Source organism: Ranitomeya variabilis, chromosome 7, assembly GCF_051348905.1.
Source record: "Ranitomeya variabilis isolate aRanVar5 chromosome 7, aRanVar5.hap1, whole genome shotgun sequence".
In the NCBI taxonomy this organism is placed as follows: domain Eukaryota; kingdom Metazoa; phylum Chordata; class Amphibia; order Anura; family Dendrobatidae; genus Ranitomeya; species Ranitomeya variabilis.
The window spans coordinates 219,557,679-219,582,582 of NC_135238.1; the positions used below are offsets into that span (position 1 = coordinate 219,557,679).

Here is a 24,904-nt window from a genome sequence, read left to right on the forward strand (position 1 = left end):
GACACACGGACCCCGGAAGACATCCCACCCGTAGGCGGCCGACTTTGCTCTTTCAGCAAGTCTGGATGCCTAATACAGAAGACAGGTGGGTCAGGGAACTAGTTTCTTCCGGATACAAGATAGAGTTCAACTTCCAACCCGCCGAACCGATTCTTCCTCTCTGTTTCCCCAAAACCGCCAGCCAAGGCTCGTGCCTTCCACCAAGCGGTTTCCTCGATTCTTCAAGCAAGAGTCAAAGTACCGGTTCCCACGGCCGTGCGCTTCCGAGGGTTCTACTCCAATCTATTCGTAGTCCCCAAGAAAGGAGGCAGCGTACGGCACATACTGGACCTAAAACAACTCAACAAATATGTACGGGTTCGTCACTTCTGCTGGAGTCCCTGCGGTCCATCATTGCGTCCATGGAGAAGGGAGAATATCTCGCCTTCATAGATATGCAAGACGCATACCTGCATATACCGATTGCACCTGCTCATCAGAGTTTTCTCAGGTTCGCTATCGACCAGGACCACTACCAGTTCGTGGCTCTCCCGTTCGGACTCGCCACGGCTCCCAGAGTGTTTACCAAGGTCATGGCAGCCACCATGGACGTCCTGCACTCCAGAGGCATAGTAGTCGTTCCATACCTGGACGATCTACTCATCAAGGCTCCTACCTTCAAGGACTGCGAGCTCAGCGTCTCAATCACAACCGATACTCTGTCGCATGGGCTGGTTAGTCAACCTACCAAGGTCATCACCAACCCCGAGTCAGTCTCTGACCTTCCTGGGAATGCTATACAACACCTCCAGGGGTCTAGTGCTCTTTCCCAGGGACAAGGCACTGGCTCTCGCACCCTCCTCCGCAAACCCCCTCGATCTCTCCGGTTTGTCATGAGTGTCCTCGGCAGGATGGGGGCAGCAATAGAAGCGGTCCCATTTGCCCAGTTTCTCCTCGGGCCTCTCCAACTAGCCATTCTCAAGTCCTGGGACAGGAATCCTTTTTCTCTCGACAGGGAATTCCAGCTAATGTCGTCAACCAGGAGGTCCCTGCACTGGTTGCTCAAGCCAACCTCGCTAGCAAGGGGAAATCCTTTCTCACAGGTCAATGGAAGGTTCTGACCACCGATGCGAGCCTGACGAGTTGGGGTGCAGTGCACCTACACCACAGGGCAAGTGGTCCTCAGTGGAAGCGACCATGCCCATCAACATCCTGGGAATTCGTGCCATCCTCCTGGCATTAAGGGCTTTCCATCACTTACTGGCAGCCTCTCACATCAGAATACAATCGGACAATGCCACGACTGTGGCATATGTGAATCACCAAGGGGGGAACCCGCAGTACTCAGGCGATGCGAGAAGTGTCACACATCCTCCACTGGGTGGAGGACACAGGCTCGGTTCTCTCGGCGGTTCACATTCTGGGTGTGGACAACTGGGAAGCATACTTCCTCAGACGACAAGGAATAGATTCGGGAGAGTGGTCTCTCCATCCCGAAATTTTTCGCCAGATCTGCCATCGCTGGGGGACCCCAGATGTGGACCTAATGGCATCCCACTTCAATGCCAAGGTCTCCAACTTCATGGCCAGAACCGCTCTGGTTCAGGACTGGACCCAGTTCCAGCTTCTGTACTTTTTTCCACCTCTCCCTGTTATCCAGAGTGGTGAGGAAGATCAAGCAAGAGGGAGTTCCATCCATCTTAGTCGCACCGGTTTGGCCCAGACGTACATGGTACGCCGACGTCGTACAACTTTCAGCAGACTCCCCCTGGCGCCTCCCCGACCGCCCGGATCTTCTATCACAAGGCCCGTTCTACCACCAGAACTCAGGGGCTCTCAATTTGACGGCGTGGCCCTTGAGACCTGGGTTCTAACCCAGGCAGGGCTCTCGACGGATGTCATTAGGACCATGATCAGGGCACGGAAGCCAGCCTCTGCTAAGATCTATGACCGTACCGGGAAAGTTCTCTTTACCTGGTGCGAATCTCGCGGCCAGACCCCATTCCCTTATTCCCTCCCCAAACTACCTGGTTTTTCTCCAATCGGGTCTGGAGGCCAGGCTGTCCCTGGGCTCGCCTAAGAGCCAGGTGTCAGCTCTCTGTGCTTTTTCAAAGGCGCATTGCTACCAAGCCGCAAGTAAGGACTTTGCTTCAGGGGGTTTCCCGATTGGTTCCCCCCTACAGACGACCACTAGAAACATGGGACCTCAACCTGGTCCTGACAGCATTGCAGGAACCACCCTTCGAACCCCTTAAGGAGGTCCCGCTCCGCCTTCTCTCCCAGAAGATGGTTTTCCTGATGGCAATCTCCTCGCTACGCAGGGTGTCTGAACTGACAGCACTCTCCTGCAGACGGCCCTTCCTGGCTTTTCACCAGGACAAGGTAGTTCTCCGTACGGTCCCATCCTTCCTTCCGAAGGTTGTGTCCAACTTCCACCTCAATGAGGAAATTTCTCTGACTTCCCTTTGTCCGGTCCCGGTTCATAGAGAGGAGAAGGCTCTGCATGCGCTTGACCTTGTCAGGGCATTGCGTATATATGTGTCTAGGACTGCGTCCTTCCGGAGGTCTGATTCTCTTTTCCTTCTTCCAAAAGGCGGCCGCAAGGGTCTGCCAGCTTCCAAAGCTACCCTTGCCAGGTAGATCACATCCACCATACAAGAGGCCTACCGCCTTAAGAATTCTCCTCTTCCAGCCGGTATTACGGCACACTCTACACGGGCGGTAGGGGCCTCCTGGGCCATTCGGCACAACAAGTGTGTAAGGCGGCCACTTGGACTAGCCTACACTCGTTTACTAAACACTACAGGGTTCATACCCAGTCCTCAGCGGACGCGAGCCTGGGTAGATGTGTTCTGCAGGCGGCGGTGCCCCAAGTATAGGGGCCTGTCTGCACAATATTCGTCCATTGCTTCCGACCCAGGGACTGCTTGGGGGCGTCCCATGGTCCTGTGTCCCCCAATGAGGCGACAGAGTAAAGGAGATTTTTGTGTACTCACCGTAAAATCTCTTTCTCTTAGCCTCTAATTGGGGGACACAGCTCCCACCCTGTTGCCCTTTACGGGCCGTTGTTACTGTTGAGTTCTCATATTGTTCTTTGAGCTCATACATAGTGGCCTTCTTATAGGCATGTCTGTGTTATTCATGTTACGTTCCTCCTACTGCTTTTGCACAAAACTGGAGAAGGCTGACGCCGTCCAGGGGTGTATACTGCAGAGGAGGAGCCACGGTTAATTTTTTTCAGATTATGCATCGTGTCGCCTCCTAGTGGACAGCAGCATAACACCAATGGTCCTGTGTCCCCCAATTAGAGGCTAAGAGAAAGAGATTTTACAGTGAGTACACAAAAATCTCCTTTTTCACCCCCTCCTTCCTCTACGGTATTGCCCTAATGTGTGCTCTTCTGTCCTTATTCAGATTGCCTCAAAGACCTACAGTTGTCATTTCTATTTGTAAGAATGGTATCCCATAAATAACGTTTATCTCATACACACAGGATACGATCACTATGAGTCTGGCTGTGGAGACCCCATTGATCCAAATAACTGGAGGCCCAAAGTCCATTGTATGAATGAATCATTACTGATCCGTTTTCAGTTCAGACATCTCGATGAAAAATGTATATTCTTGCCAGCCTAGCTTTTATAGATGGGTAGTGGAGCTGTGCTAATTAACACTTTATTCAAACCGGGAACTTTATGACCCCAGTTCTAGTGAACGGTCAGAGCTTTTGCAGCCGGTCAGTGAACATATTACTTCGCCATCACTTTCCAGTCAATGAAGTGTTCAAAGCAGAAACCTCTGTGGCGAGGGAATCTTTTTTTTTTTTTTTTTTTTTTATAAAAATACTTGACGTTTTTTGTTTTTTTCTCAGATATGGATAAAGAAGATGCCTTAATATGCTTTGAAGAGCATATTCGTGCTTTAGAAAAGGAGGAAGAGGACGATAAGCAAAAGACTGTGCTACGGGAAAGACGGCGGCAGCGTAAAAACAGAGAATCTTTCCAGGTTAATAACCTCGAGCAGCTCTGTGTTTATTTCTTCACTATCACATCATTCTGAAACATTACTTCCTTTTTATTTTTTTTGTTTAAATCTTGCGACTTTCTGGTTTCAGATATTTTTAGATGAATTGCACGATCACGGTCAGTTACATTCCATGTCGTCTTGGATGGAATTGTATCCTACCGTTAGCTCTGATATTCGCTTTGCCAACATGCTCGGTCAGCCAGGTGAGGAAGTAGGTGATTCTGCTCATGGTAAATTTAGCTTTGGTATATGGTTAGATTTTTTTTTTCCAGACTGTTATCTAAAATGACATGTTTTTTTTACAGGTTCCACGGCCTTAGATCTTTTCAAATTTTACGTGGAGGGTCTGAAAGCTAGATATCACGATGAGAAAAAAATTATCAAAGATATTTTGAGGGTAGGTATTTGCCTTTTCCTTGATCTTAAAATGTTTTTTTCGACTTGATTATTAACGGCATGTCAACAGGATTCACCATAAATGCTTTATAGAAGTGTGTCCCACTTATCCTACTCGCCTCTTGTGGAGGCCACCTCATCTGCGTGGAGAATGGATAGAGATGGCTCCACATGTTTACCGCTGCTCGTACTTCTGCAAGAGTTCACAAAGTTGTTGAGATTGGCAAAAAAAATGATGTGCTTCACTATTGTCCCTGATGATGTTTTGAGTCCCTGCATGTTCAGTCCATTCATTTCCAACTTCACAAGGAGATAGCGGAAATGTAAATCAAGTACTAAGGATAACAATGCAAATTTCCAAGGAAAAATGTTCCACAATTGTTTTGCGTAACTTAAAAAAAAAAATTAGAATGTCAGGTCCCCCTAATGATGTGGTTTTGACTCCGGTACCAGGTTGTATTAACACTACGACTTCCCTAGTTTCAAAGGAGCCAAATGCCGCCCCAGACCAACTGTTGAGGAGCACTGAAGTGTACAGGTTACGGTCCGGTCTCTTCTGGATGGATACATCTAACGTAAACTTTGTTTGTTTTACAGGACAAAGGATTTGTGGTTGAGCTTCGCACAACGTTTGAAGACTTTGTTATGGTTATCAGTTCTACAAAAAGGGCCACAACATTAGATGCTGGAAATATCAAGCTTGCTTTTAATAGTGTAAGTTACATAGGTTAGTCTGTAGATGTGTCAATATATGTTGCACTTTTTTATTTAGCAAATGTGTATGATGTATGCTGCGTTTTGTACGGGATATCTGTGTGTTGTATGTTGACCCTTTATTCTTGTCTGGTGTCCAGATACATTTGTTTTTAGTTGAGATCAATATACTAAATTAATTGTTGTTGCACAGAATGACTGTTCAAACTAAGCACGGGCACTCGGTGAACCTTTGGCGTGACCAAACATTTAAGTGCATCTTCCCACTCTTGTTTTTCATCTGTCTCTGCCCTGCTCTGAAGATGGATGGAAAACAAGTGGATGAGAAGGTGCACTTAAATGTTTGGCAATGGCAAGGGTGTGCCGAGTGCCTGTACTTGGTTTGAACAGTCATTTTGTGCTTTTAATTAACCCCTTTTCGACATCAGGCATAATAGTACGGTGATGTCGGACTCCCTCCCTTTGAAGTTGGTTCTGGCAAATGTCAGCTCTTTTGAACAGCTGACATGTGCCTCTAACAGCCACGGGTGGAATCGTGATCCACCCGCGGCTGTTAATGCACGCTTCCGGCAAGCACACCGTAAATCCCGCTCATCGGAGACCCCGTCAAGTGATCGCAGGTCACCGATGGGTTGGCATGACAACCAGAGGTCTCCAGCAGACCTCTATGATTGTTACTGCCGGATTGCTATTAGCGCCACCTGGTGGTCGGCGCTCATAGCAAGTGCGCAAATCTGCTACATACAAGCGATCTGATTACTGTCTGTATGTAGCAGAGACGATAGGGCTATGGCAGCTTCTAGTCTCCCATGTACACTATTGAAGCATGCCAAAAGTTTAAAAAGAATATTACAAATATAAAAGTTCAAATCTCCCCCCCCTTTCGCCCTATTCAAGATAAAACAACAAAAAAAATCAAACATACACATATTTGGTATCGCCGCTTTCAGAATTACCCGATCTGTTAATATATAAAGAGATAACCTGATCGATAAACGACGGAACGAGAAAAAAGTCAAAATGCCAGAACTAAATTTTTTTTGTAGCCGCAGCACTGCATTAAAATGCAATAATGGGCGATCAAAAGAACTTATCTGCACCGAAATGGTATCATTAAAAATGCTACAGGTATTGGAAAATGGCACAATTTTTTTTTTAACAAACTATGGATTTTTTTTCCCCACATAAAAAGAACCTAGACATGATTGATGTCTATGAACTCGTAATGACCTGGAGAATCATAATGACAGGTCAGTTTTAGCATTTAGCGAACTTGGTAAAAAAAAAAAAACACTCTGGGATTGCACTTTTTTTGCAATTTTACTGCACTTGGAATTTTTTTCCCACTTTCCAGTACACCGTATGTTAAAACCAATGGTGTCGTTCAAAAGTAAAGCTCGTCCTGCAAAAAAACATTGCCATTTTGACCAAAAAATAAAAAAAAAAGTTATGACTCTGGGAATAAAGGGAGCAAAAAATGAAAATGCAAAACCAAAAATACCTCTGGTCGTTAAGGGGCTAATAATACAGTTGCTTTTAATTCTCGGTCTCTCTCGATGTTAACCCTTTGAGCACTAATGGTCCCGTCCTGTTTGGGTTGCCAAGGAGCCTTGCTTCAGCCTCTGCTCATCACATAGTTCTCAGTGAGTTCTATGTAGACAGGAAAATGGAAACCATTATAAACCAATTCTATCTTCTCGGGGCCCTCAGCTCTCGCAGAAGCAAACTGCTCCTAGTAGATTGCAAAAGCCTTAAATGTGTATTCCATTTCTAAGATCCTATCTGAATATGTAGTAGGTTTAAAGGGAACCTGTCACCCCGTTTTTTCGGTATGAGATAAAAATACTGTTAAATAGGGCCTGAGCTGTGCATTACAATAGTGTAGTTTGTGGACCCCGATTCCCCACCTATGCTGCCGAAATACGTTACCAAAGTAGTCGTTTTCGCCTGTCAATCAGGCTGGTCTGGTCAAAAGGGCGTGGTGTCTTCCCCCAGATCTTGCTTAGTTTTCCGTTGGTGGCGTAGTGGTGTGCGCATGTCCAAGGTCCAGAATCCTCTGCCAGGGGATTTAAAAGAGCGCGCTGTTCGTTATTCATTGGTGATCGGTGGACGCGGCCATCTTCCTTTGGCCGCGCGTGCGCAGAAGCGGCGCTCTGCTGGCCGCGGCGCTCTGCTGGCCGCGGCTTCAGGAAAATGGCTGCCGCGATATCCATCTGCGCACGCGCGGCATCCCGCGAACGAAGCAAGGGCTATACCCAGGAGCACCCTGGTACATAGATCTAGATCCGATTCCCAAAGAACGGAAACTATCCCTGAACAGATTAAACAACTGCCAATTATTACACAGTTTCATGCAGGATATAAGCAATTTCAGGGTATCATACGTAAACACTGGGCAATTCTCCAGAGGGATAGGATCATAGGGGAGTATTTACCATCATACCCCAGGTTTGTATATAGGAGAGCCCAGACTTTGAATAATCTTCTGGCCCCTACAGGAAAACTGGCTGGCCACAAGCAGGATTTGGTGCGCAGCCAGCAACCTGATCCTAACATGGGTTTTACACCATGTGGGGGGTGTTTTTGCTGTATTAGTACAGGTTCAAATAGGAGGTGCCAGGCCACATTCAGGAATTCAGATAACACTGAAATATTTAAGATCCAGGACAAAATAACATGTTTTTCATCAGGAATAATCTACCTAATTCAATGTCCATGTGGGAAATTGTATGTTGGTAGGACTAAGAGGAAATTAGTGGTACGAATAAAGGAGCATCTGAGAAATATTCAGAAAGGGTTTTTAGGTCACCCCCTGTCCCGTCACTTTAAAGAGAAACACAATATGAGTGTCAAAGGGGTGCAATTTTGTGGGATCCAAAAGGTCCGTCAAAATCCAAGGGGGGGCAATTTTCTGAAACAGATGTCAAAAATTGAGTCTGAGTGGATATTCAGGTTGGACTGCCTTACTCCCAAAGGCTTGAACCACGATTTTGAATTATATGCCTTTCAGTGACACGTGTGGAGTTTTGTGCCCAAGTGGCACGTTCAAGTCTGTTATGGTCATTTTTAAATAATGTCTGGAGGCAGTGGAAATATATTTATATAAATAATTTTAGAGATATTTTTTAGCATATTTTAAGTACTGGTCCATATTTGAATACATGATTTTAAATAATAAAGATAGTTCTCATATATTTTGTATTTTTCTTATATTTGCATATTTTTATATTTTTATGCATATTTGCTCAGTATGACAAATATTTATTTAATAAACATATATTTATATTTTTAATGTGGTATACACCATTCTGAATATGGTCCAGAGCTAGTTTTTGTTTGGAGGTCCTAATAAATAGTTGACAGGAAGCGTATATTTTTTACAACCTTGATATGATAGGGTAATATTAATGTGGTGCGACAAATAGGCTGTTATTTTAGACCTATATTAAGTAAGGCAGGTGGGGTGGGACCTCAAGCCCTGAGGGGCAGGCACAGGTGCGCAGTGGAGGTATAAAATAGAGGAGTTCCCAGATAGGGCATCAACCCTGATGAAGAAGGGCGATTACCCTTCGAAACGCGTTGGTTAGTCTTTTTGTCCTAGCAGGGCTCCGTAGGCTCGTGACGTCACACGCTGCTTGTCAGCGGCGGCCATTTTTTTCTTCAGTGTAACCAGGGACGCCTCCGGCCGGGACGTCTTCCTGGCTCTACACTGAGCAGCTACAGCTATTAGACCTGCACGGCTCCAGGCGGCACCAACCCTCGTCTGCCCACCTGTCCACCAACAAACGCAGGTCATCTCATCCTCGCACCTGCCGGGTCTATTGGGGGAATAAGACACATCACCTCCAGGAATCACAACGAGCAGACCAGTGGGATCACAACACAATATATCTGTTCCCTGCAGACCATACCTCTATTCGGTAAGAACTTATGCACGGCCGTTACCGAGTTCATTTTAGTATATAAGTAACGCATAAGGTACGGGCACTATATGTGTCCATGGTATCATATTGCAAGCAACATACAATTGAATGCACGGTCTCAACAATACGCAGGGTGAAGGCTCGCATATTAGCTTATATTTGGATTGGTCACAACGTATAGCCTATCACCTATTGCCATATATTCATGTGGTTTTGGTTTTTTGCTAGCCAGGTTCTGTCTGTATCACCCAAGCGCGGTATCAGTTGTTATATATATTACATTCCTATTTGGAGATATTTGCTAATATTATTATTGACATCTACTACGTATTGGGATCAGAGCTCGGAGATGGGAATACCCTTTTAAAGTCAGTTGGTGGCTTTTAATTAGTTTTGTTCTGGGCATGTTAATTTATTTTATGTTCTGTTGCTTGCCCTCCCAAGGTCCAGTGCTGTGTCTCCACCACTGCTGCAGTGATTATGTACGGGTTGCAGCGGTGATATCATGTCAGCGGCACTGCAGCCCGTCACTGGGCCGCCTGCGGCTTGTGCAGTCTAGTTCAGCTAAGCTGAGTGATTGGATGCAGCGCTGCTGATGTGACGTGACCTCTGCAGCCTGTACACAATCACAGGAGTAGTGGCGGAGCTGCAGCTCGGCAAGGGGGAAAATAAAAGATTTTATTATTGTTAATCCTGCCTTGACAAATGTGTCATTGTTATCTGGACAATCTAATGTTATGTCATTTGCTTGTAGCTTTTAGAAAAAGCTGAGGCTCGGGAACGAGAGCGTGAAAAAGAGGAAGCCCGAAAAATGAAGAGAAAGGAATCTGCCTTCAAGAGCATGCTAAAACAAGCTGCACCCCCTATCGAAGTAGACTCTGTTTGGGAAGAGGTAGGTGTTTGTAAGAAGATTACTACGTCATCTTGTTTCAAGAAAATGAAATGGTATAACAAGGAAACCAATACCAGTTTAGTGTGTCATTAGGGCCTATGGACAAGCGGTTTTTTATCAAATGAGTAGAATCCTTATAGATTTCTGCAAGATCTAATCAGACAAATGAAAGAATGTCAGATATTACTGCAACTGATCTGCCACATAGTCCTGTATTGTTTTTTGTTTTGTTTTTTCAGGTACGGGAGAGGTTTATTAAGGAGGCAGCATTTGAAGACATAACACTGGAGTCTGAACGGAAGAGGATATTTAAGGATTTTGTTCATGCGCTCGAGGTATGTTCTCCTGTATGTTTTATCACCAGAGGGAATAGAGTAGGTATTGTGCAATGAGTGAAGTGACAATTTTTGGGTCATGCGCTATATAGCCAAGTAATCTGAATCCCAGGTTAGCGGGTAGTAATAGGCTGTCAAGCAACAGATATGCAGCCATGGCCTTTTCTTATGATTTGGAATATTCATAGCATATATTTGACATGCCCTATCACTTTGCACGTACTTAATAGATACTTGCTTTCCTGTCTCTTCTACAGCATGAATGTCAACATCATCATACGAAAAACAAGAAGCACTCAAAGAAGTCTAAAAAACACCATCGCAAGAGATCGCGGTCACGCTCGGTTGGTACTGTTTTAATTAATAAACTGCTGATTTATAAGTAGTTCATATATGCCTAAACCCCAAATGATTATCCCAAGCTTTGGCATTTAACAGGTTAACAGCTGCAGGCAGAGCTCCCCTACACCCATGGCTGATGGCTCCCCTATAGAGCGATGTCTCCCTCCCCACACTGTACACACCAGGGGTGATCATTAAGAGATGCTTATGACAGAAATCTGACATAAACACCTTAATAAGTTGCAATATTTTTTGCGAATTTCTACATTTACAGGAATTGAAGTGATGCAACTTTTTTTTTTGTTATTATTAAACCCATTTGTAAACAATGATGCGTGCATTTAACAAGTTCCAGATCGATTCCAATTGTATAAAAAATGGGATGTGAGCAGCTGAATACATGTCTTCTCCATTTTTTTTTTTTATTTATTTATTTTTTTTTTAATCAGTGGGCACTTTTGTGTCCTAGTCTCTATCATCCCTTCTACACTCATTATATTGAGGGGGGTGTCTTTTCTGTTTTTCTACCTCTTTATAGGATACAGTAGCATGATGCATACATATGATATTCTTGAGCGTCTTGAAAGATATGTGTTTATTCTTGAATTTTTAGGGCTCTGAATCAGAAGATGAAGAAGAAAACCACACAAAAAAGAAAAGGCAGCGATCGGACTCTCGTTCGGGCTCGGAGCATTCCACTAGTGGGGAGTCAGGTAATTTTTCATCCTCTGTGCTGCAGTAGCATGTTTCTGTATCCCTTCATTGGGGGACACAGGAAACCATGGGGTGTATGTTTTGCATTGGATTCTTGTCTAGCGGGCGCATGTAGAACCTAAATTTCGTAATTGTATTCTGTAATTGAACTTGCACAGTTTATTTCATCCATTTCCTGTGTGCCTAATGACATTTAATGGACAAAGCACAGAAGTAACTTATTTTCATTTTTATTCCCTAGAAAAAAGCTACAAAAAAACAAAAAAGCACAAGAAAAAGAGCAAAAAGAGGAGACACAAGTCTGTAAGTAGTATATTTTATAATGCAGTCTATTTCCAAATTCCCTAGTATTGTTACTAGTAGCTAGTAGAATCTGGTATCTCTCTCCTAGCTGGCACTGATGTATATTTGGTGCATGTGTAGGGGGGTTTGCACTGCCTTGAATCCAGAAGTATCCCACAATGTGTGAATTGGGACAGTGCACACTAATGCAGTAATCTTACAGAACTTTACTATGGCTCCAGTGACAATCCACAGCATTATTTCAGACCCATAAAGCCCTTTCTCGAGTCAGGAGGTCGTGTATTGAGAACAGCTGGAGCTTCCTTGGAGATTTCTGTTCACAATACACAATTTCATGCCTCCATAAAGGTCTTTTTGTACCCAAAACCTTGCGTCGAAACCAGCACTCATTGCTGTCACCAGACCATACAACCTCATCATGATATTCCGCTTAACCAGCGCTCTGCAGCCTGCAATGGCTGACAACCTGGAACAGTTGTGTTTCTTCCCAATTCTGTCTTTATCTTTACATTTGTATCAGCAGTTTGGCTTTAAAAAGTTTTTTGTCCCAACAGAATTCTCCAGAATCTGAAGTAGAGAAAGACCGAGAAAGAGAAAAGAAAGAAAGAGACCGAGAGAGAGACAAGGAAAATGATAAAGAGCGCTCAAGACAGAAAACTGATCCAAAACCGAAATCTCCAAAAAGGAAACCAGTGAAAGACTCTGTAAGTGCACGTTTAGTCTTTGACTTTTTCTAGTGGCTCTGTCACCAGGTTTTACAATATTATAGCTCTTTTACACTTAACTAGGCTGGTGTACTTACTTTGAAAGTCCATTACAGAATGGCTGTGTAATTCTGATACTAGGATAGGCATGAGAATGAAATGCATTCAGACTCTGCCCTCCCAACCTTATGTCTGCTGCAGCTTGTACTGAACAGCATGAGAACGCAGCAGGGAGGAGGTACACGGAGTAGCCGTCAATCAAGTTAGGGGCTCAGCCAACAATATATTTAGCACAATGATCCCTATGACCCTGGACCAAGGGGGGGTTTGTGGTTACATTCAGTTCTTTACAGCTATAACCTCCTCCCCCGACATCTTGTTTCCTTATCTTTTGCAGGGTAACTGGGACACATCTGGAAGTGAATTAAGTGAAGGAGAGCTGGAGAAGCGAAGAAGAACCCTCTTGGAGCAACTGGACGACGATCAATAGGAACAACTCATTACCAAATACGTTTACAATAACGAGCGACAAATGCCTGATTCTTATAGTTTCTAGCAGGGAATTGTTCGCCTTCCACGAATCGAATCCGCTGCTCTCTGTACAAATAATTATCTCCATTGGAGAAATGTGCTCAGTGTTTAAAACTCCCAAGTTGTAAATTTTACTTTGTGTTTTTTTTTGTTTGTTTTTTTCTCCCCTATTTGCCTTAAGCAACCAATAACAGAATGTGCCACTTGATTTACTGTAAACCATTAAATTCATCTTGTTTTAGATAATATCTATTTATCCCCATTGGCTCTGGGCGGGCAGGGTGAGGGACTGAACTGTAATTCTGGTTTAAGCAGAATCTTATTTTTTTATATTCCATTTTCTTTGCCGCCTTCCCCCGACCAGTGATTATTCTGTGGTAAACATTCTGCTGACCGGGCTATTTTTGTACATTTTTATGAAGTATTAAAGCCTTGTCTTTTACTCTGTGCTAGTGTATTTATTTGACTATTTGTTTCTCATTTATTTTAAAATATGAGGATGTTTTCATGGGAATTAGTCCAAAATGCTCCTAGATACCACCAGTTGTAACAGCCATCTCACCCCCACGAGATGCAATTGTGTAGTGCCGACGAGTGGCCTTTGCAGCAGGGGGCCTACTGAAGACCCCTGTGTCTGCCATATTAGTACTCCTATGAAGCCCACCCAGGACTTTATAGTGGAACATCAGTTATGCAATTCTACTGTATTGCAGAGTATTGTATAAACAATAAAAAAGAAATTCACCTCTCTATTTCCCAAAATAGCAAAATTAAGATTTAAAAAAAAGGAGATTTTTGTATACTCACCGTAAAATCTTTCTCTTAGCCTCTAATTGGGGGACACAGGACCATGGGTGTTATGCTGCTGTCCACTAGGAGGCGACACTATGCATAATCTGAAAAAGATTAACTGTGGCTCCTCCTCTGCAGTATACACCCTTGGACGGCATCAGCCTTCTCCAGTTTTGTGCTAAAGCAGTAGGAGAAACGTAACATGAATAACATAGACATGCCTATAAGAAGGCCACTATGTACGAGCTCAAAGAACAATATGAGAACTCAACAGTAACAACAGCCCAAAAAGGGCAACAGGGTGGGAGCTGTGTCCCCCCAATTAGAGACGAAGAGATTTGACAGTGAGTACACAAAAATCTCCTTTACTTTGTCGCCTCATTGGGGGACACAGGACCATGATACGTCCTAAAGCAGTCCCTGGGTGGGAAGCAATGGACGAATATTGTGCAGACAGGCACCTATACTTAGGGCACCGCCGCCTGCAGGACACATCTACCTAGGCTCGTGTCCGCTGAGGACTGGGTATGAACCCTGTAGTGTTTAGTAAACGTGTGTAGGCTAGTCCAAGTGGCCGCCTTACACACTTGTTGTGCCGAAGCCTGGTGCCGAATGGCCCAGGAGGCCCCTACCGCCCGTGTAGAGTGTGCCGTAATACCGGCTGGAAGAGGAGAATTCTTAAGGCGGTAGGCCTCTTGTATGGTGGATTTGATCCACCTGGCAAGGGTAGCTTTGGAAGCTGGCAGACCCTTGTGGCCGCCTTCTGGAAGGAGGAAAAGAGAATCAGACCTCCGGAAGGACGCAGTCCTAGACACGTATATACGCAATGCCCTGACGAGGTCAAGCGTATGCAGAGCCTTCTCCACTCTATGAACCGGACAAAGGGATGGTAGTGAAATTTCCTCATTGAGGTGGAAGTTGGACACAACCTTCGGAAGGAAGGATGGTACCGTACGAAGAACTACCTTGTCCTGGTGAAAAGCCAGGAAAGGCCGTCTGCAGGAGAGTGCTGTCAGTTCAGACACCCTGCGTAGCGAGGTGATTGCCACCAGGAAAACCACCTTCTGGGAGAGAAGGCGGAGCGGGACCCTCCTTAAGGGGTTCGAAGGGTGGTTCCTGCAATGCTGTCAGGACCAGGTTGAGGTCCCACGTTTCTAGTGGTCATCTGTAGGTGGGAACCAATCGGGGAACCCCCTGAAGGAAAGTCCTTACTTGCGGCTTGGTAGCAATGCGCCTTTGAAAAATCACTGAGAGGGCTGACACCTGGCTCTTAAGCGAGCCGAACGACAGCCTGGCCTCCAGACCGGATTGGAGAAAACCAAGTACTTTGGGTAGGGAATAAGGGAGTGGGATCTGGCCACGAGATTCGCACCAGGTAAAGAAAGCTTTCCAGGTACGGTAATAAATCTTGGCAGAGGCTGGCTTCCGTGCCCTGATCATGGTTCCAATGACGTCCGGCGAGAGCCCTGCCTGGGTTAGAACCCAGGTCTCAAGGGCCACGCCGTCAAATTGAGAGCCCCTGAGTTCTGGTGGTAGAACGGGCCTTGTGATAGAAGATCGGTGAGGCGCCAGGGGGCGTCTGCTGTCAATTGTACGATGTCGGCGTACCATGTGCGTCTGGGCCAGTCCGCTGCAATTAGGATGGTTGGAACTCCCTCTTGTTTGATCTTCCTCACCACTCTGGATATCAGGGGGAGAGGTGGAAAAATATACAGAAGCTGGAACTGAGTCCAGTCCTGAACCAGAGCGTCTGCTCCGAGCGACCGTGGATCGTGTGTTCTGGCTATGAAGTTGGAGACCTTGGCATTGAAGTGGGATGCCATTAGGTCCACATCTGGGGTCCCCCAGCGGTGACAGATCTGGCGAAAAATTTCGGGATGGAGAGACCACTCTCCCGAGTCCATTTCTTGTCGGCTGAGGAAGTCTGCTTCCCAGTTGTCCACACCTGGAATGTGGACCGCCGAAAGAACCGACCCTGTGTCCTCCGCCCAGTGGAGGATATGTGACACTTCTCGCATCGCCTGGGTACTGCGGGTCCCCCCTTGGTGATTCACATACGCCACGGCCTTGGCATTGTCCGACTGTATTCTGATGTGAGAGGCTTGGTGTTGATGGGCATGGTCGTTTCCACTGGGGACCACTTGCCCTGTGCCCTGTGGTGTAGGTGCACCGCACCCCAACCCGTCAGGCTCGCGTCGGTGGTCAGAACCTTCCATTGACCTGTGAGAAAGGATTTCCCCTTTGCTAGCGAGGTTGGCTTGAGCCACCAGTGCAGGGACCTCCTGGTTGACGACGTTAGCTGGAACTCCCTGTCGAGAGAAAAGGGATTCCTGTCCCAGGACTTGAGAATTTCTAGTTGGAGAGGCCTGAGGTGAAACTGGGCAAATGGGACCGCTTCTATTGCTGCCCCCTTCTTGCCGAGGACTCTCATGGCAAACCGGAGAGATCGAGGGGGTTTGCGGAGGAGGGTGCGAACTCCTAGGTGGAGAGCCAGTGCCTTGTCCTTGGGAAGGAGCACTAGACCCCTGGAGGTGTTGAATAGCATTCCCAGGAAGGTCAGGGACTGACTCGGGGTTGGTGAAGACTTTTATAGGTTGATTAACCAGCCCATGCGACTGAGAGTATCGGTTGTGATTGAGACGCTGAGCTCGCAGTCCTTGAAGGTGGGAGCCTTGATGAGTAGGTAGTCCAGGTATGGAATGACTACCATGCCTCTGGAGTGCAGGACGTCCATGGTGGCTGCCATGACTTTGGTGAACACTCTGGGAGCCGTGGCGAGTCCGAAAGGGAGACACACGAATTGGTAGTGGTCCTGGCCTATTGCGAACCTGAGAAACCTCTGATGGGCAGGTGCAATGGGTATATGCAGGTATGCGTCTTGTATGTCTATGGAGGCGAGATATTCTCCCTTCTCCATGGACGCAATGATGGACCGAAGGGACTCCATGCGGAAGTGACGGACCCGTACATATTTGTTGAGCTGTTTTAGGTCTAGTATGGGCCGTACGCTGCCCCCTTTCTTGGGAACTACGAACAGATTTCAGTAGAACCCTTGGAAGCGGTCGGTCGTGGGGACTGGTACTATGACTGCTGCTTGAAAAAGTGAGGAGACCGCTTGGTGGTAGGCACGAGCCTTGGCAGACGGTTTTGGGGGGACAGAGAGGAAGAATCGGTCCGGTGGGTTGGAGGTGAAGTCTATTTTGTATCCGGAAGACACTAGTTCCCTGACCCCACCTGTCTTCTGTAATAGGCAGCCAGACTTGATGAAAGAGCAAAAGTCAGCCGCCTACTGGTGTGGTGTCTTCCGGAGTCCGTGAGTCATGATGAGGAGAAAGTCTGAGATTTTCCTCCTCTGGGCTTAGGCTGGCCTGCTTTTGACTGCCAGGTCTTGTCCGACCTTTGCGTCGATCGTGAGTTGTCCCTGCGTGGGGAACGGTTATGATTTTGTGCTGGACGCGAGATGGACCAGCCCGAGGAATTCCGAAAGGATCGGAATCGAGTTTGGTTACACTTCTTGTAAGTGCGTTTAGGTCTGAGTTGGGGAAGAGAAGTACTCTTACCCCCGGTAGCGTTGGATATCATAGTGTCCAACTGTTCACTGAAAAGTCTCCCACTGAGGTAGGGGAGGTGCGTGAGGGACTTCTTTGAGGCTGCGTCCGCTTTCCATTCCCGCAGCCAGAGGATACGCCGAATTGTGATGGTGTTTGATGCTATCCCCGCTACTCCCCTTGCTGAATCCAGAGCTGCATGAAGCATGTAGTCTGCTACAACTGCTATTTGAACCGCTTGGTCCGACAGCTCAGGAGCGGATGCTTGGAGAGCTTGTAAATTTTTTGCCCAGGCCAGAATGGCCTTGGCAGCCCAAACTGAGGTGAACGCGGGAGCCAGGGATGCCCCTGCTGCCTTGAAAATTGAACGAGCCATGCGTTCTACCTGCTGGTCTGCTGCGTCCCTGAGGGTTGAGCTATCTGGCAGTGAAAGGAGGGTCTGTGCTGCTAACCTAGAGACTGGGGGGTCCACTTCGGGTGGATCTGTCCATTCCTTAGTGTCCTTCTGTGGGAAGGAGTACCTCGCCTCCAGATATTTGCGATTAGCGAATTTTTTCTCAGGCTGTGAGAGCTGCTTTTTAAGGATCGCCTTAAACTATGGGTGGTTAGAGAAAACCTTAGGCGGCTTCAGAGGTCCTTCAAAGGAAATCTTATGTTCTGGGGCCTCTGGTGGCGGATCAGAAATGTCCAGCACCCGATGGATGGAAAAGATTATGTCCTCAACTAGCGCTGTATTGCTAGGAGGGATTGGGATCCGGGACCCCTCCGTTTCCCTGTCTGAGTCGGAGTCACAGATGCCTTCCGAACCCTGTGTATCACTGAGGCGTCCCCTGCCGAGTGAGCCGGGGAGGAGGCCTTCTCTGGTCGGGGATTGCGGAGATCTGCATTGTCTGTTGCTGGAATGGGACGGTCTAGATGACCTGGAGCTACGGTGTCTCTCCCTAGAGGGGGATGACCGTGTGCTATGGGATGACGCAGATGGACTTGATCTATGGGTCCGCTTGTGTCCTGAACGAGATGTGGATTTGCCAGGGTCATCTTGTTCCTGAGTCAAGCTCTCCCTTTGCTGGGTAACGGTCATAGCCGAGGCATGACCCTGCAGAGCCTGAAGCAATGTGGAGGTTTGGTTATCTATAGACTGTGTCATAGATTGCGATATCTGAGTAGCCCAAAAACAGTACATACTCACATTCCGGTGTCCTTCAGGTCCCTTGCCCTCTGCTTCCCGCTCTGACTGACTGCCGGCCAGAAAGTAAGCAGAGCACAGCGGTGACGTCACCGCTGTGATCTGCTTTCACTTTACGGCGGCACTCACTCAGAGCGGGAAGCAGACGGCAAGGGACCTGAAGGACATCGGAATGTGAGTATGTACTGTTTTGTTTTTTTTTTACTTTTACGCTGGTAACCAGGGTAAACATCGGGTTACTAAGCGCGGCCCTGCGCTTAGTAACCCGATGTTTACCCTGGTTACCCGGGACCTCGGCATCAATGGTCGCTGTAGAGCGGTCTGTGTGACAGCTCTCCAGCGACCACACAACGACTTTCCAACGATCACGGCCAGGTCGTATCACTGGTCGTGATCGTTGGAAAGTTGCAGAGTGTGACAGTACCCTTAGTCCCAGCAGTGATAATCACCTATTGATACAATGAAGGTTTTACATAAACAGAACACTCCCAGATAAGCGACACACTGCTGAATTCTGTGTTTCAGCCCCTATCGCCTGCTGTCTTCAGATTACATAGCAAATATCTACTGACAGAATCCCTTTTAAAGTTATTTGTGACAAATATCTCATTATTGTGTGACATCTGATAACTATGAAGTTGACGGAGCCCACTAAAGATTTTGGTGGAAATTACAACTTTTTTTTTTCTCACACATGACAGTACCACGAAGAGTGGGGATCTGCACTTCAAGGACAGGAAACATATAGGATAAAAGGGTGCCAACTCTGCCTCACAACAGTTTGTTTCCTGTCCTTGACGGGAGAACCTTTTTCAATGGGCGACCCTGAAGAAGGGAGACACATCCGTCAGGAGTTTTTCCAGGCCTGGCCATTCGGCTCAGGCAGGGGATCGCCTCTGTCTTGGCCGCTGCAGTGGTCCAGAGGGGCTTTCAGTGGGAGTTTCTAACTACCTCAGGGACAAGAGTGCAAGAAGGGGTACCAATTACTGCCACCCTTGAGTTCCTAGAACGGGGTCTAGTACGGGCCTTTCTACCAGTACCTAAAAGTCCAGTGCTGGGAGCTGTGTATAATTATAACATGGCAGGTAATTGCTGACTGTCAAGGTTCATTTGGGCCTACTCTCGAGCCACTATTACGCAAAGACTGCTCCCGTGGGAATTGAGTTTGGTCCTGACAGCTCTGACTGATTCACCATTTGAACCCTAAGGGCTCATACTTGCGTGAAACTCGGATGAATCCCGCACGGCAATACCCGGTGCTGCTGCCGGCACTCAGATCGGTGCGTGCGGCCTCATAGGAATACATGCAGTCGCACGCTCCGCTCTTAAGTAACATAGTAACATAGTAAGGTCGAAAAAAGACATTTGTCCATCCAGTTCAGCCTATATTCCATCATAATAAATCCCCAGATCTACGTCCTTCTACACAGTGCCAGGTGCAGTGCCGGGTATTGCCGTGAGAGACTCATCCAAGTTTCGCGCAAGTGAGTATGAGCCCTTATAGTCAACATTACTCAAGGTTCATTTAAAGCGGCTCTCCTAGTTGCCTTAACTTCAACTTGCAGGGTCAGTGACATTCAGACCCTATCAGCAGGCCCCTCTTCCACACAGATCCTGGAAGATAGGCCGGGTCTGGTTTTAGAATAACTATCTGCCCAGAGTTGCTTCCTGTTTTCATAGTTCTCAGGAGGTAGTCTTTCCAGCATTTTGTACCAATCCAAAACCTTCTAAGGAGGAAAAGCTTCATACACTGAATGTAAGGAGATGTCTGACTAAGTACCTGTCACTCACACCGTCCTGGAGAAAGGATAGGTCGTCATTTGTTTCCTTTCAGGGACGTAGAAAGGGGTTTAAGGCATCAAAGTGTACAATAGGCTCACAACACAAGAGCAGTGGCAACCTCCTGGCAGAAAGGTCTGAGGTTTCCATAGAACAAATTTGTAAGGCAGCAACGTGGTCTTCTCCCTCCACTTCTGATAGACATCACAGGTTGGATCTGGCCGCCTCCATTGAGATTATCTTTGGGAGAAGGGTTCTGCAGGCTGTGGTCCCTCCCTCAATATTAATTGTCTGTAATTCTCTCCGTTGTGCTGTCATGGGTAATGGGATTTTTCAGAACCTATGACAGCACCCTTATTTTCCTATCCCCACGACAGCACCCACAATGAGAGAGGGGATCCGCCCACCATCTGGACAGGAACCTACAGATTAAAAAGGGGCGGTCCCCCTCGCTTCTCCAGTTTGGGTTCCTGTCCGGATGGCGGGAGCCTACAGGAATACTCCTTACCCAGGTCCACCATGCCTCTGCGCGGTTCCCGTGAGGACGGCAGAATCGGGGACTCTGGAGGCAGCGTCAGGGGTGTACTGCTCGCAGACCCCCCCTCGTCTGATCCGAACGTGATCCCAGGATATTGCCGTGGTGCCGTCCTGGGTCGCATGAGCGCGGCGTCTGCGCAGGCCGGGAGCGCTGATGACCCGGAAGTAGTTTTACTGCTTCCGGGGGAGGCCGGGAGGAGAAGCGCAATATGTTTAAAAGATGGCCGCGGCAGGGAGAAGTGTGCGCCGAGCACTTGGAGGTGACTGACCAGCGAAATCATCCTGGGCGGAGAAGGCGGATGTTCCCATTGATATGATATGTAAGGCGGCAACATGGTCATCACCTTCCACCTTTTATAAGCACTATCGCCTTGATCTTTCTGCCAATTCCAGCCTACACTTTGGCCGTTCAGTACTTAGTGCTGTGGTCCCTCCCAGATATATAGTCTTTGAAAGTCTCGTTGTGGGTGCTGTCGTGGCGATAGGAAAACTGGTTATTACTTACCGGTAACAGGATTTTACAGAGTCCACGACAGCACCCGTACATTCCCCCCCGTATTTAGATGCTGATTCTTGCACACTATTGGAAGGGGTGCTTTTAGAGATCACTCTATAGAGGTGATGGTAGTTAGTATTGCTTAAGATATTGTTATCATGTATTGATTCACTGGCGGTATCCCTTGTACTCTGGAACACAAACTGGAGAAGCGAGGGGGACTGCCCCTTTTTAACCTGTAGGTTCCTGTCCGGATGGTGGGTGGATTCCCTCTCTCGTTGTGGGTGCTGTCGTGGACTCTGTAAAATCCTATTACCGGTAAGTAAAAACCGGTATTCCCACCCATTTTTTTGTGTTAGGTCATTGGAGGTCTTCTTGTTCTCTGTAATCCAACTGATGCAGAGAGAGTTACTGCCCTTTTATTATGTAGGTTGCCTGTCCTTGAAGGGCGGATCTTCCCTCTCCGTGGTGCTGTCATGGGTTCTGAAAAATCCCTTTACTGGTAAGTAATTAGATCTTTTTTTTTTTTTTCTCATAAAGGTGAGATTTGGGTGCAAATCTTCAGCTACATATCCCTGCTCTCCCTCACTCCCTGCTTTATATTAACACCTAGGGTTTGTATGTTATTAGACAGAAGACTGATGTTTCATCCAAAGACGTCGGAATAAGACCATTGTGGCGTAGTAGTGTAAATAGTTTATTTGATCATAGGCAATGGACAGAGCAGAAACATAACATGGAGTGTTTCTAGAATTACTAAGCAACCGGCGTTACACTGAAGAAAACATGCCAACGTCCTGACATCACCGTAAACTAAGTTTTAGATTAGTTCTTAATTATTTAGATTAATTAGAATCATTTTCATAAATTTACTGGAAAAATTGATTTTTTTTTTATTCTAAAACCTGTCAATTGAAAAAAAAACGTATTATGATACATAATTGGCATGTTCTCCCCAGCAGGTAAAAAATCCACATAAGTGTGCAAATGTAACATGTATAGGCAGTTGTATACGAGAAAAATAATCAGTTAAGGTTAAGCCGATGTAATTGTGATCCCAGTTCATTTAGTTAAATATTAAAAAAAACAAACTATAAGTTAAAATAACATTCAGGTTGTATAGCTCAGGCTGATGTGATTTTATTATATTTTTAAACAATATTTACATGATCACTCAGCGGCTAAACCGGGAATTTTAAGTATAAAACCAACTAAAAAAAAAAAACATTAAAAACTGCACCAACTTTGTAGCAAAATATCTGTACATTTAAAAACAGGTCATCATAAAACTACAGAATATTCGAGGAGAATCTATCTGGAAATGTTCTGAATGATCTATTTAAATAAAAATGTATCAGAAAGAAAAAAATAATAATCCAATGTTTTTCAAAAACATTGTCCAGAGTGAATGTTTATCGAACTTTACACATTTCCGGACGTGCAAAATTTCTTTGTTTTGTTTTTGTTTTTTATATGAAAAGTATCGAAGGCGAAACAAAAGTTACGTTGTAATAAGTCTCCTCTCTAGTGGTTAAATACTATACAATTTACCGAAGTTTCTTTACAATAAACCACTTAGTTCGCTATCGAAGCCAAAAAGGAAGCATGTACTGATGGTAGGAAATGGAGTCCGTGATGAGTGAATATTAAACGATGTCCTGCTCTATGGAATCCAGGAACTCAAACTGTAGTAATATGTTCAGCTATAAAAAAAAAATCTTGTGTAGATCCGATTCCTGCAGCGGTTTCTCAAGCTTCTAGCAAACAGTCCGTAAACATTTTTTTAAATGATTAATATAATAGACTTGCAATTGGATCAATATCGCCCAAGTCTCTGTGCTTCTGCATGGACCACTTGGTCCAGGTGAAAGAAAATCTGACATGAACTACCCCATAAATTAATTATCATAGGAACAAGTGCTTCTGTGAAAAACACAGCTAGAACAAGTATGAGAAAAACTGACATCTGAATGAGCCCTAAGGACGATAGGATTCTCTGCTCCTCCACCCTAACACTTGTCAATAAGTGGTGTTTGCCTCTGCTGCAATACCAGTCACAGGTAATAAAAAGGTGCTAAGATGTTTTTTTTTTTTTTTAAATAAATCCTGTATTGCCCTTTTAAAGGATATCTCAACTTTTTGGACATTTCAAAGTTTAAATCTACAAACAAACGTTTACTTTTTTTTAATCACCTTGTGCTGATTTCGAGTTGTGTGGCTTTTTCTTTTTTCCTCCAGTCACATCCTGTTGAAATCATTGCAGCTCAGATGTTGACAGATCATCTGTGTGGCAATCATATAATATAACACATGTATATATAACATATATAACGTTCGGATTGCCACACTGATGATAACATATATTTATCTTATCATACCATTCGGATTGCCACCCAGAAGATCTTTTAACATCTGAGCTACAAATGATTTCAACAGGATGTGACTGGAGGAAAAAAAAAAATCCACGCAACTCGAAATCAGCACAAGGTGATTAAAAAATTACCAGGGCCGTGGAGTCGGTGCCTCTTTTGGTGGAACTGGAGTCCGTATAAAATGGACTGACTCAGACTCCTAAAATATATAATAAATTGGGTACAGTAGTACAATGCAGGATGTGATGTAATATTTTCATAAGAATTTGGGAAAGTTCTGAAATGTCCTATAAATGTCTGTTCTGTTCCTGATCTAGTTGAGATGAATCTGTGCTGCACTTTATGTACATGCTCAGTAGTGACCAGTGATGTGGGGTAGTAGATGACATGAATCTGTGCTGCACTTTATGTACATGCTCATTAGTGACCAGTGCTGTGGGGTCGTAGATGAGATGAATCTGTGCTGCACTTTATGTACATGCTCAGAAGTGACCAGTGATGAGGAGTCGTAGATGAGATGAATCTGTGCTGCACTTTATGTACATGCTCAGAAGTGACCAGTGATGAGGAGTCGTAGATGAGATGAATCTGTGCTGCACTTTATGTACATGCTCATTAGTGACCGGGGCTCTGGTGTCGGAGTTATGGAAATAGAGTCGGAGGTTTGGCTTACCGATTCCACAGCCCTGAATATAACCAAACTTTTGTTCATCCAATTTTTTTTTTTACTAATTTTTATAATCTGATTTTTAGTTTGTAGATTATTTTCTGTACATGATTACGCGGGCGGTCATTTTTCTAGGGCCGCTGTTGACAGCGTTCAGAGAAATGCTTCACAGCAAAGGCATGGAAGCATGATCTGATATTTGTGCAGGGAGGTGAGATGTGACCATCGCCTATTGTGAACGGTGAATCCTGTGTTATCTATAGCTGTCACAGCCACCATTGTTTTCTTGAAGGGGTAATCGTGCTCCTCTGCCTCCTGACTTCCTGCTTGCAGAGTGACGGTGCGATCATTATAAACAGTTGGATCAGCGGTATGGTTGCGCCTTTGGCCTGAACTGTGCTGAAAGTTGAGGAAGCTTTGCCTCTGCAGCATCAGAGGAGAACAGGGGCACTGGAGCTGGCCAGGTCTAGAGATCCTGCCCCCTTTCCAGTAGCGCTTACAAGCTCTGTGGAAAAGAGATTGAAAGCGCTTCTCTCCTTGCCTAAGACACCGGCCACCTTCCAAGGCAACGAGCGAACAGAAAACAATAAAAATGAGAAATCCAGAGGATTTTATACATATAAAGTCAATAACAAGGATGTTTGTTTTTACAAGCCCTTCGCCATTTT

General features: G+C 45.8%; 1 protein-coding gene across 6 annotated transcripts in view; it reads left to right on the forward strand.

Annotated features, from left to right (window-relative positions):
* PRPF40A (pre-mRNA processing factor 40A) overlaps positions 1-13,306 on the forward strand; it is a 43,737-nt gene extending 30,431 nt beyond the window's left edge. For all 6 annotated transcript variants that reach the window (XM_077272944.1, XM_077272938.1, XM_077272941.1 and 3 more), the window contains exons 17-27: positions 3,851-3,984; positions 4,094-4,208; positions 4,311-4,402; positions 4,999-5,115; positions 9,793-9,930; positions 10,170-10,265; positions 10,523-10,609; positions 11,221-11,320; positions 11,563-11,624; positions 12,179-12,328; positions 12,726-13,306. In XM_077272944.1, the coding sequence (XP_077129059.1) occupies positions 3,851-3,984; positions 4,094-4,208; positions 4,311-4,402; positions 4,999-5,115; positions 9,793-9,930; positions 10,170-10,265; positions 10,523-10,609; positions 11,221-11,320; positions 11,563-11,624; positions 12,179-12,328; positions 12,726-12,818 (1,184 nt within the window). In that variant the 3' untranslated portion in view covers positions 12,819-13,306. The remainder of the gene's footprint in view (positions 1-3,850; positions 3,985-4,093; positions 4,209-4,310; positions 4,403-4,998; positions 5,116-9,792; positions 9,931-10,169; positions 10,266-10,522; positions 10,610-11,220; positions 11,321-11,562; positions 11,625-12,178; positions 12,329-12,725) is intronic.
* Positions 13,307-24,904: the final 11,598 nt, after the last annotated feature.